Source organism: Durio zibethinus, chromosome 16 (assembly GCF_047325235.1).
Source record: "Durio zibethinus cultivar Kanyao isolate XHJ-2024 chromosome 16, ASM4732523v1, whole genome shotgun sequence".
Taxonomy (NCBI): domain Eukaryota; kingdom Viridiplantae; phylum Streptophyta; class Magnoliopsida; order Malvales; family Malvaceae; genus Durio; species Durio zibethinus.
In genome coordinates, this window is record NC_143177.1 from 22,460,906 (window position 1) to 22,472,944 (window position 12,039).

The following is a 12,039-nucleotide window of genomic DNA, read 5'->3' on the forward strand; positions in this document are numbered from 1 at the left end:
AAATTTTTTATTCTCTCGTAAGACTCTAAATTTTCGATAAGTATCAAATGAGTTTTTTTTTTTTTTTTTTTCTTTTCATTTTGTTTGGTACAAGAGAGACCAAACCTAGGAGATTTAGGAAACGAAAATTTTCAAGGTTTAAGAATTGAACTCTATTTTTCATTTTAGCTTGCTTCAACTTTTCCTCTCCTATCATTTTCCACTTTTAGTTTAGATCTAAATCTCATGTTGTTGTAATTTTTTTTCTAACAAAAAAATTATATTGGAATTACTTTACAAAAGGATAAAAAAAATTATAACTTTAAATCTCAAAATTTTATCATTATTCTTTTAAGAATATATTTAATTTTCTTGCTTTGATAAAATGTTTAATGATTGATTTATTTGTATCTCCTTTTTATTTTCACTTTAAATTACCAAAAAATAAAAAAGCTCACATAATTCATTGATAAATTGTGTAATTAATAATTCTACCATTATTCGTAAATTTTGTTATTGTTAAAAACAGAGAGTAAGATAGAAATTAGGTAAAGAGGTGCCAAATAATAATTTCAAAGGAGAAAGGGAGACCAAAGTAATATTTTGGTGGGTAAGTAGTGTCGCATAAGAGGTAAAATTTTTTTGGGGGGTCGTGGCCCTGTCTACCCCCAACTTTGCCATTGGTTAAAAATATAATATTATTATGATAATATTTTTATTTTATAATTTTGTAAACTCATCATATTTTTATTAATATATTATTTACATTAATAAGTATGATAGAATATTTCTTTTAAAAAAATAAAATAAAATATATTATATATCATTAGTCAATCCCTCTAAAATTAAATATCAAGTCAATGGCACAACCTTATAACCATAAAATGTAAAGTCCTCATCATCCCAATATCTGATATAGAAAAAACTTATGGTTTTCAGCTTTGCTTAACTAATGTGTTCCTTTTTTTATCTTAAAATTCATCAATGGTTAAAACTTAGTCTTCAATTAGCAAAAATGGATAAAAGTTATGCAAAATTATGTCCATGAAGGTTGTTGGATCTTTAATATGATCACAAGAGAAACTTTAAGTTTCATTAATTTTCCAATAATTTTGAAGTAACAACTTTCTACATTTAGATCTTATATGTTAGAGGTAAAGAATTTTTTTTTATATTGCATTTTTCATTTTTCATATGGCATATCAAATTTGGAAAAATCACATTCGAATACTTAATTCAATTAATTATTATAAAATTTTTTGATAGAATTCGAATCTCATTTTTTTCGAATAAAAATAATGGAAAAATGAAGTTAAAAACAAGAACACAACCTCTTGCTTTGTATACAAGCTAAAATCTATTATCATATATATCCATAATTATTATTTAGATTATTTATATATATTTAATATATTATTTTTACCTACTTTAAAGCAAAAAATTATATTAATATTTTTTTTTTTATATATAAATACCACTTTAACCAATAGACAGACTAACATTTCCCCTATAAAAATTAACCCTTTTGTCTGAATTTAAAAGATGACAAGCCAGCTCCATATCAACCTGTTTCCAAGACTTGATTGATAGATAGATAAATAAATAAATATATATATATATATATATATATTAAAGTAGATATGATAAGACAAGAGATACTTTTGCTAAATTCTCACGATCTTCTGTTAATCTGCTTGTTTAATCTTTCTACTTTAATTTATTCAGTCATGGCGAATGAGCAAGAGATTTCAAACTTTGAACAGCAAAAAGTATTGGACGAACAACGTATATTTAAAAAGAAAAAATATTCTATTTAATTCAACTATTTCATGTAACTATATGACATTTAATATATTTAAAAATTTAAATTTTAATGTTTGTAATTTTTTTTCTTATTGTTAAACTAAAATTTATATTGAAAAAATTTAAATCAAACTTAACTCAATTAATTTATATTACTTTTTTTTTTTAAATAACATCAAACAAATTTAAATTTCAAACCATAATACCTAAAGTCCCTTCCTTATCCTTACTATTTTTTTTTTAAAGAAAGGAACTGATCAACATGTTCGTCTGTAGAGAACTAGTTGATGTCAGTAACCAAGCTATCACATCAATTTGCTAGTGTTTATAGGAAAATGCCTGCTATTCCCAAGTCCTTAAGCGAGCTAAGCAAATAATCAAAGAATCAAACCTATTAACGCATTCTTTTCTTCACTACAGCACTACTTTAGTATGATGAGTACCATTTATTTTATAGAGAGCATATGATTTTGTAGCCACTGATCGTTAAATTCTCCCCCAACTATGAAAAAAAATGGTTAAAAAGAGCTAATCATTGTTGCTTTTTCTTTATAGATAAGTCTATTCTTTTTGCCTCAAACCTTCGCCATTTGTACAATCAAACTTATTCTTCATATATATTTTTTTCAGATACAGTTTTAAGTACAGAACCGCACTTTCAAAGCATTATATAAAGCGACCAAACTCCTTACGTTATGCCTTAATCACAGCAATTTTCTCAGGTTCGAGAGTACATGGGAAGTGCTGCTATCACCAAAGCTAAGGTTTTAATGCTTCGGTAACGTTGTTTTGCCTTTTTGTTTTATGTTTTGAGAAGATTATAAGTGGGTTGATGATATATGATCGAATTCGTGCAGGGAAGCTAAGCGTGTTGAGCGTCCTTTGAGCAAAATTGCAGGCGGCGTTGATAACCGGGAGATCATCGATAAGTGTAGGAGGACGAACAACAACGATTTAAAAGATTCATCGTGCTGGGTTCCACATCCTAAGACTGGGATATACTTTCCGAAAGGCCATGAATGGGTGATGAAGGATGTTCCAGACGATGCGGCTTCTTTGGGTCAGACTTTTTGGCTAAGGGGCGTTGATGGTGTTGAGAAACCAGAGCCTGATCATCAATTACCAAGTGATCACTATTTCCATGCAAATATGTGAGCAAACCAAATTACTTAAATTATTATAAGGAAGGAACAACTAGACTTGAGAAAGAGTTAGGGGAAGAAGGATTGTGAATAAATATTTTGGCCTTTGGCTGAAATCATAGATGGTGTGTGCTATATAACTTGTCGAAAATTAATAGTATAACTTTAAATGCTACTAATATTTCCATATTTGCATAGTATATATATAATTATATATTTAGAGATGTCAATAAAAAATCGAACGTAATTTAAAAGTTAATTTAACTGATTCATATAATCATTTTATGTTTAATAAATTTGAGTTTAAAATTTTAACACATATTGCAATTTTTTTTTTTTTATCTTAGCTCATACTGCAAGTGTCTTGGTAAAAAAAAAAAATGAAACGATGGAGATTTCATAAGTTGACTCAATTTGACATGAATTATTCACTTTTTTTCCGAGTCTAAGTTAGCGCCTACAAACATATTCATCTATTGAGAATAATCAAAAAGTTCATTTTAATAAAATAATAATTAGCATCACTGGTTATATTAAACAAGATAATATAATTTGAACAAGAAATAAACATAATTTAATTAAAATATGTGAAAACGTGTTATTATTAAAAAATATTTTTAAATTATGAAAATATCAAAATAAACAAAATATTATTACTTAATCGAAAAGAAATCTTATTAAACTATAAAATAGTTTAAGATAAAGTTTTAAAGATTGATTTTAAATATTTATTTACCTTTTTAGTAAAACAAAATCATTTATAGTAAAAGTATGTAATTTTTATTTTTATTTTATTTTTTAAATTAAATATCATCTATATTTGACTATAATCAATTAACCAAAATTTTTTCCATAAAATCATTTTTCCAATTAGAATTGGTTTAATTGGTAGAGGAAAATTTTTTTTGTTAATTTAAATTTGATTATTGTGAAAACATTTAAAAAATATATTTTTCAAATCGCTTATAAAAAAAAAAAATGAATAAGAGAGATCCTCTTAAGTCTGAACTTACAAAAAAAAAAAAAATCAACAGTAAAAATATCGTGAAGGTTTTTCTTATTAAAAGACAAAAAAATTATTGACTTATTTATAATTTACGAATTTAAAAAAATTTATATATATAATATATTTTTTAGTAGGAAGGGAGCGTATAAAGATGGATAAGGAATTTTAAAAAAAAAAAATCTATCGTGATGGGGCCGGCGGCGGAGATTCTCTGCTTGCTGACCGTTGCCATTGGTCAAGTGAAACGTCAAGGTCGCAATTATTCAATTTAATACATTAGCCATTTATTGTGATCCAACGGGAAAGTCAATGCCTTCCTATTTTAAAGAACACGTGGCTGCATCTAAAAGCGAGTTCACCTCCCAACACAATAAATACCTTTCTTTAAAAAAAACAAGAATAACTGATAAAAAAAAGATATAAGCCAAATTTGGCATTAACATTGAATATATTTATATGTTACGTTTCCTGGAAGCTAAGGCTACCGATTTTTCTTCGCACGAATTATCTCCCGCGTTTCTTCGAAGGTTTCCAGCCACTTCTGTTCTTTTTCTTTTCTTATTCCGAAATATAACTGGAAAGTATATTTAATTTTTTTTTAAAGGAAGCTTAATTGTTAAATCAGATCAAAAACATTTTGGGGTTTTTGGTGAATGACGAGTGCTTCGGAGTTATTCTACACGCGAAGGTCGAGAGTGGGTCGGTCCGATCCTGATCCAGGGATTGGGTCCTCAATTGATCGGAATTACAACCGCCGCCATCATCTCAGTCATCACAATCACAGGCATGATTTGGACGGTTGTGATAATCTCCGCCGGTCCTCCCACTTGCGCCACGTCACCCCTCGTGCATCCGCCCCGTCCGTACGGTCAATTTCTCCATTTCCCTCTTTTCTTTTTTAATTTCTTGTTGGTTAGTATTTTTTTTATTTGGTTGCTGCGAAAACAGAAATTAAAAGAAAAATATGGAATAGTATTTTTTGGAAGTGAAAATAAATTGCTTTTTTAATTTCTTGAACCAAAAATTAGATTTAATTAATTTTTTGTGCTTCATTTGTTGTCTCTTTTCTGCTCCAATATTGAATTTTGCTTTGAAAATCAGTAGTTTTAAGCTAAATTTATCAGTGTAAATACTAAAAAGTTGTTATATAATGTAAATTTTCTTGATAATTTATCTGAGCCCTAAGGTAAATCGCAATAAAATTTGTCCACCAACCTATACAAGAAAAAGATAAGGTAGTTTGATATTAGCTCTTTGTTTCGATTTACTTTTACTCTCCGGAATTACTTATATTTGGGTGCATTGAGCGTGTATCATTTCCTTCGTTATCGGCATTGAATATTTTGAGTGTCTTTGAATAATTCTATATTGAACTTTGCTTTGTCAGGAGCGTGCATCAATGCGATTTGATCAAGGCAGCAGCCAATTTGTATCTACCAATGGTTTAAATCCTGACGGTGTGAGCAGCTCAAGTCGGCAAAGTTTGAGTTCGAATGAGAGGCTTCCTGGAGCTGTGCTGCTTGCAAGAGCAAGGCTTCTTGAGAGACTAAGAGGCGTGTCTGTTTCTGCAAACAGGTTGGTGTTTAGAGCTCTCTGCAAGTTTGAAATTCAGTGTTTGTATTGGTTGTCCTGGGATTAGTTATCTTGTTATGCTTTTCAAAGTGAAAAAACAAGTTATAGGCTTATAGCTACTGAGTCATGTTCATATTTGTCTCGACTATTATGATTCTCTGTGTGATCTTTGAAGTCAACTTGAAGCCACTGTAATCCATGGTGGGGAGCCTACCTATGGCACTTATTTTGTTTTTGCTACTCTAGTTGGACCAAACCTATACCAGCCATTCTTAGTCTGACACCTGTTTCCTTCAAATCGGCGTCAATTTTTGAAGGACAGGACATCACTTATATTACTTTTTTGTGAAGTTTGAAGATAGTATAGATGAATCATGTGAGAATTTGTAAAAGCTTACCCGAATTCAAATAATGATTTACTTTTGTACTTAGATTTTTTTGGATCTGTTGAGTGGTGCAAAATAATCAAAAGAAGCAAAATCTGTATGATAATCTGTTGGAATGTTTCAGTGTCATGCAGTTGATTGTGATCCATTATTGTTAGTGCATCGAAATAATAAGTTTGTGGTCTTGTATGTGGGGCATTAGGACTTGGTTTAGCAATAAGAAAAGAGGTACTTTATCATATGATAGATCTGTTTGGAAGATGGCTTGGGGTTATAGCCAGTTAATGAAGATTAATTTCACTCGGTCCATACCATTTTTAACTTACCATGCACCATGATGCAGCAATCCAGTCAGTTGTGAGGGTTGTCACTAGTGAATTTAACTTTCAACAGTTGTTTTTGTATTTGATACCCAGCCCTAAATACTTTTATGGAATTGCCTACTATAATCATCATGTTTTGACAGATTTTTTTTCTTAAAAACAGTATGCTGATTTCAGTCATCAGCATATTATCTATCTATATTCTTGAACAGATTAGATCAATTTTTTTATGCTAGAAAAATATGTCATTACTTTAAGTCCCTCTCCTGCTAATACATTAAAGAAGATATTGCTTTTGTTACTTCCCAGCTATCAGTAGTAATTTCCAGGCCCACTGCTTCTGTTGGTGCTTTCTAACCCAGAAGTGGTGGTTGTACTTGCATCACTAATTACCAACACTGTCCAGTCCCACTGCTGGTGCTTCCTATCCTGTAGTAATGTTAGTGGTACTGCCATCACTAACCACTATGACTATCCTGCCCACTTCTGCTGCCACCTCCCGTACATAGCATATTAGTATTGTGTATTTCCTAACTACCAATAACTGCTTGACAGAAGCTTGTGGACCATTCGAACCTGTATTTTACTTATTTGTGTCTGGGCAGCCTGGCATTCACTAATGTACATATATATGTTGTGTCTTGCATTAAACAATGGACTTCAAAGTCCAAACTACTGTTTAAACATTTCGTACATTTTTTTTTTTTTGCTTTTTTTTTTCACTTTTGGTTTCTTCCCTTTGTTATTCTTTGGCTTTGGTTAGGCCAAGCAGCAGAGCTCCACCTAGCACGTATCAAAGAGAGTATTTATTGGGTGACGATTTGAGGCTCGTTGATTCAGGGGACTGGGGAAGTGAAATTTCTACAGGACAGTCAGCTGGGAGCTCCCCTTTTACTGACCTAACCTCTCAAACAGAAAGGTTTCAAATATTACAAGAAACTAACAAGAAGCCTCCTGGTCTTACTCAGGAGGTCCTGGACAGTTTGCCACATGAGGTTTTCAGCAGCGGAGATGTGGATGATGAAAGAAAGTTGTCAAGGGAATCAAGGGATTGCAGTATATGTTTGGACAGCTTCATGGACGAAGATGCTCTTACACGGCTGCCGTGTGGGCACAGGTTTCACTTGGCTTGCTTAGATCCTTGGGTTAGAACTTGTGGGGACTGCCCTTACTGTAGAAGAAGTATATTATAAAAGTAATCCGAATCATCAATAGAACATAACATAAGGCTTTTCTTTTTACTGTTTCTCTTGTCTGGTGAAAATTTTGAGTCAACCCAATTGCAGATGCATTTTGTAATTTGAACTCTACTGTATTTGTGGTATATTTTGTAAAAAATAGTTTAATTGGTATTCACCATAGTCTTAGCCTTTTCCCCAAATCTTGTTCATCTAAATTTGAGAAGAAAATTCCCAAGTCATTTCATTTGTGCAGCTTGCAAAAACAAAATAACATGTGTTGACTTAAGTCGGTTTCTGTGTCTTTCTGTCAGCCTTACTTATTTCACACAATGCAATAATCTTTGAATGCCCCAAGAAATTAACATCTATTAAAAAATTATTATTATGATACAATTTTTTTTTTCTTTTTTCGGATATTGGATGCATGAAGTATAAATTGATTCCTCATTATACCCAAATGAAAAATTATTATACCAAACTAGTTTAATCATACAAGTTAGTTTTTGATACAACATTTTTTTAAAAAAAATTTCACAAGTGCACCAATAAGTCAACAAACATTTTTTTAATTAATTTTTTAATATGTTTTCGTATAAATACTTGTCCTTTTATTAATAATTAATTTTAATCTCATTTGCAAAGTTTAAAAGTATGGTTGGGTGATAAAATAAAATTTTTAATTATATATTTATAACATAAAAAATTAAAATATTTTTTTTATAAAAATATTAGTCATTTAAAATGATCTTTGTGATCAAGAGGTTTAAAGGGGCGAAAATTTAACCCAAAAAAAAGGTCAAAAAGAAGGAAAAAGAAAAAAATAACACTATAAAAGGGGAAAAGAAACAGAAAAGCCTTCAAACGAACTTAGGCCGTTGCAAACGCGTAGGCTACATTGTAATACAGCAGGCATCGGGTATTCGTTATCTTCCTCTTCACACGGCATCTTCCCTCTCTCGTTGCCCCACTTTCCTCTTTCTCTCTCTCAAATCGTCCATTACCTAACCAAAAACCACGCCAACAAAAACAAAAATAAAGAGGCATCAAACCTCTGTCTTCCAACCTAAAAGAACATGTTAAAACTCTCTTTATAGAAACCAAAACAAAAAACAAAAGCCAAACAAGTCATAAGGAAAAGACACGATCATTCATATAGCAGAGGATCAATCGGAAGGATGATGATGTTACGGTCGCTTTCCAGGCCGCTTGAACGTTGCCTTGGGGTGAGGGCTAGTGGGGATGGTCTGATGTGGCACGCTGACCTTAAACCCCACGCTTCCGGTGATTACTCCATCGCTGTCGTGCAAGCGAACAGCAACCTTGAAGATCAAAGCCAAGTCTTTACATCCCCTTTTGCCACCTACGTTGGTGTCTATGATGGTCATGGCGGCCCTGAAGCTTCCAGATTTGTCAACAAACATCTTTTCCCTTTTCTTCACAGTAATTATTCTGACCTTTCAACAGTTTTTCATTCCTTTATTTTTTTCTTTGGGGGGGGGGGGGGTTAGGACAAATAAAGTTTCATGGTACTTGTCGTCGTTTGGATTATTGGATTTGGGGTGTCTTTGCATATGTGCTTCTGCCCCTGCCTTTGCCTTTGCATGTAAATTTTGTCTTCTGCTTTGTTTTGTTATTACTTATTACATGTGCATAGAATGAACATACTATGATGTATATGGCCATGTTAGGCAAACCTTGAGCTATCAATGGAATCATTCAGAAAACATCAAATATTTATCCAATAGTTATACGCACATTATGTTCTTTTTTTTTTCTTTTCTGTTTTAATGGGCAAAGAGAATGTTGTAGTAAATCTCTTCCTTTGTTTTGTTTTAAACATTATTTCTGGATGTGTTCATCAGTATATGGGATATTTGGACACAACCTACAAGTGTTTATCATGCACGTTTATTTAGTTGTTTGATAAGTGCACTTTTGTATCCAATGAATATGAACAACTTGTCTAAATTTGTATCTACATACGTTTTTAGTGGACTTTGGACTTCAAGATTCAAGAATCATTAACAAGTGTAATTCAACTTTTGGCACCTTTAATCTCGTTCTCTTTTGTTGGGTTTTGCCCCACTTGACTGATAAATTTGCATCTGATGTATCTGAAAAGATTGATGGAAAGCATAGTGAATGAGCTAGGCACTCCTTCTGACTCTTAATTTTTGTGTCTTAATTGTAGAATTTGCTACAGAACAAGGGGGATTATCTGCAGATGTGATAAAGAAGGCATTCAATGCTACTGAAGAGGAGTTTTTACATTTGGTGAAGCGATCATTGCCTCTGAGGCCTCAAATTGCTTCAGTTGGATCATGCTGTCTAGTTGGTGCAATTTCAAATGATGTGTTATATGTGGCAAATCTTGGTGATTCGAGAGCAGTCCTTGGCAAGAGAGTTTCAGAGGATAAGAAAAATATGGTGGTGGCAGAGAGGCTGTCAACAGATCATAATGTTGGAGTTGAGGAAGTCAGGAAGGAAGTTGAGGCACTTCATCCAGACGATTCTCGTATAGTGGTGTACACCCATGGAGTGTGGAGGATTAAGGGCATAATCCAGGTACAATTCTGTTGGCAAGTTCATTTATAAGAGTTTAGGTTAAATCGGTTAGTTTGAGGAATGCTAACGTATTGGCTCTAGGACTAGTCAATTTTTATTTTTTCTTTTTTGATATTCGACAATGAATCAGCTCTGCATCTGCCCAAGCAGACTGAGATCCTGAGCGGAGTTGATTGTCTATCCATTTTTGTCCCAGGTATCATTGTTAGCAAAACCCTTTTTTTTATCGGTTTCCTTATGCTTGGTGGAGAAGTATATTTACACACGCATACTTTGTGCATTGTAACTAAAGCTATTCTAAAAAAGGATTGCCCTTCCAACTTTTCCAGGAATATTTTGGTCTGACTTCTGGTACTGTCTCATGCAGCTATGTGTCAAATAGTATCCCTTCTATGCATGAGATGGACAAATGCAGACCCCTGAAGCATAATGCTAAGCTTATGTAACTACAGGGAGTCTTTACTCTTTTTCTTTTTTTTTCCCCGGTTTTTTTTTCTCTTTTGGTGATTTTTTTCCCTTTAACTTTAGCAGGTAAGTGGAGCTTTATGCTTCAATCATTACTTGAATTGAGGGATTATGATACATTAGCCTTTAATCTTACACCAGACTGTATGACTCTGGATGGTTGATTAACCAATGATTTTAGAGCATGTGATGGATTATGCTAGTCTAAGCATTTGTTTTTCTTATTTCAGGTGTCAAGATCTGTTGGTGATGTTTACTTGAAGAAACCTGAGTTTTATAGAGATCCAATCTTTCAGCAATTTGGAAACCCTGTACCCCTTAAAAGACCCGTTATTACTGCAGAACCCTCCATCCTCATTAGAAAGCTTAAGCCACATGACCTATTCCTGATCTTTGCATCAGATGGCCTATGGGAGCAGTTGAGTGATGAAGCTGCTGTCGACATTGTTTTAAAAAAACCCAGAGTCGTGAGTATTCTTTTTTGTCTTATCAATTAAATTACTCTTTATTTTCATTGGACTTCATGGATTTTGTGGAAACGCATTCCCACTTTTATCTTCTGAAACCAACTAAACTTTTCAATAGCGTTTTGGTATTGATTCTCAAGTACTTGAATACCTGCAGGGTATCGCCAAGAGATTAGTAAGAGCTGCACTTCGAGAAGTTGCAAAGAAAAAAGAGATGAGATATGCTGATATTAAGAAAATTGAAAAGGGAATAAGGCGCCATTTTCATGATGATATCACAGTGATTGTAATTTATCTTGATCAACACCGAGGCTTCTTCAATAATAGAGTTGAGCAAAATGGCATGGGGTGCACCACGGCACCTGTTGACATCTATTCCTTCAATGCTGAAGAAGCAGATGATGATCTGCTTCAAACAATTTCTTGAATGCAGCAGAATGAGTTACAGAGTGGCACGATGACTTGTCAAGTAAGTTTATTTATGTATAGAAACCAAATGATAGGTGGGATTGGTTATCAACATTAGTGTTCATTGGAGAAAATATAGAGCTTGGATAGGTGTATGCTAATGGAAGCAGGTTGCTATGGATTTTCCAAGCGAAGTACTACCACACTCGATTATCTTTTTTATCTGTTGATTCTCGTCTTTGCCTTCTTGAAGTTGATATCAATGCATCCTAAAATAGATGAAGGCAACATTTCTTCATTCTTTTTCTATATTCATAGCAGTGTGTACGATAACACGATGTCGATCAGATGATTCACTAAAGCAATAAAGAGTGTTGTTATCTTTGTTATATGGATTTGAATTTACAGAAAGGTTGCGGGACAAAACTCAAAAATCCCTAATCTCTTAAGAAATAGATAAATACTGTTGAAATGGGTGTTTTTCAAGAAATCCATTATTTTCAAAATAAAGTTAAGCGGTTAACTGGTTTTTGTCTCTTATAAATTGTCTTAAACAATTTTAATCCTATATTAAAAATGAAAAGTGTGCTTTTGACCTTTTGTTTATTCCTTTTTTAGGGGGGGGACTGCCAACACAACAACATTGGCTGGTAATTTGGGTGTGTAAATCTAAACAGAAAGATGTTAGCAACAATTTTGTAAGACACCGACATGACAAGTAGCAACCTACTCGATGGGTGAA

At 32.7% G+C, this 12,039-nt stretch overlaps 3 protein-coding genes across 3 annotated transcripts; all 3 read left to right on the forward strand.

The window, feature by feature from the left end:
• The first annotated feature begins 2,433 nt into the window (after positions 1–2,433).
• Positions 2,434–3,113, forward strand: LOC111298689 (uncharacterized). Its single transcript, XM_022893415.2, has 2 exons — positions 2,434–2,560; positions 2,640–3,113. Exons 1-2 carry the CDS (start codon positions 2,517–2,519, stop codon positions 2,935–2,937), a joined length of 342 nt encoding a protein of 113 aa, XP_022749150.2. The 5' UTR covers positions 2,434–2,516; the 3' UTR covers positions 2,938–3,113.
• A 1,234-nt stretch (positions 3,114–4,347) lies between these two features.
• Positions 4,348–7,567, forward strand: LOC111295897 (putative E3 ubiquitin-protein ligase RHY1A). The gene is made up of 4 exons (XM_022889712.2): positions 4,348–4,457; positions 4,556–4,793; positions 5,318–5,505; positions 6,975–7,567. The coding sequence occupies exons 2-4, from the start codon at positions 4,584–4,586 to the stop codon at positions 7,402–7,404; spliced, it is 828 nt and encodes a 275-aa protein (XP_022745447.2). The 5' UTR covers positions 4,348–4,457; positions 4,556–4,583; the 3' UTR covers positions 7,405–7,567.
• Positions 7,568–8,251: 684 nt separating this feature from the next.
• Positions 8,252–11,686, forward strand: LOC111295899 (putative protein phosphatase 2C 63). The gene is made up of 4 exons (XM_022889726.2): positions 8,252–8,832; positions 9,584–9,957; positions 10,653–10,889; positions 11,047–11,686. Exons 1-4 carry the CDS (start codon positions 8,568–8,570, stop codon positions 11,314–11,316), a joined length of 1,146 nt encoding a protein of 381 aa, XP_022745461.2. The 5' UTR covers positions 8,252–8,567; the 3' UTR covers positions 11,317–11,686.
• The last annotated feature ends 353 nt before the right edge of the window (positions 11,687–12,039 follow it).

What these genes read in the sequence shown, in the direction of transcription:
- LOC111295899 (XM_022889726.2), top strand. Translation starts at nt 8,568, where the DNA reads ATGATGATGTTACGGTCGCTTTCCAGGCCGCTTGAACGTTGCCTTGGG. An exon ending in GGATTAAGGGCATAATCCAG is followed by an intron (nt 9,958 to 10,652) that starts GTACAATTCTGT and finishes TTCTTATTTCAG; the next exon opens with GTGTCAAGATCTGTTGGTGA. An exon ending in TTTTAAAAAAACCCAGAGTC is followed by an intron (nt 10,890 to 11,046) that starts GTGAGTATTCTT and finishes GAATACCTGCAG; the next exon opens with GGTATCGCCAAGAGATTAGT.
- LOC111298689 (XM_022893415.2), top strand. Translation starts at nt 2,517, where the DNA reads ATGGGAAGTGCTGCTATCACCAAAGCTAAGGTTTTAATGCTTCG. An exon ending in GCTAAGGTTTTAATGCTTCG is followed by an intron (nt 2,561 to 2,639) that starts GTAACGTTGTTT and finishes GAATTCGTGCAG; the next exon opens with GGAAGCTAAGCGTGTTGAGC.
- LOC111295897 (XM_022889712.2), top strand. Translation starts at nt 4,584, where the DNA reads ATGACGAGTGCTTCGGAGTTATTCTACACGCGAAGGTCGAGAGTGGGT. An exon ending in CTCGTGCATCCGCCCCGTCC is followed by an intron (nt 4,794 to 5,317) that starts GTACGGTCAATT and finishes TTGCTTTGTCAG; the next exon opens with GAGCGTGCATCAATGCGATT. An exon ending in GTGTCTGTTTCTGCAAACAG is followed by an intron (nt 5,506 to 6,974) that starts GTTGGTGTTTAG and finishes GGCTTTGGTTAG; the next exon opens with GCCAAGCAGCAGAGCTCCAC.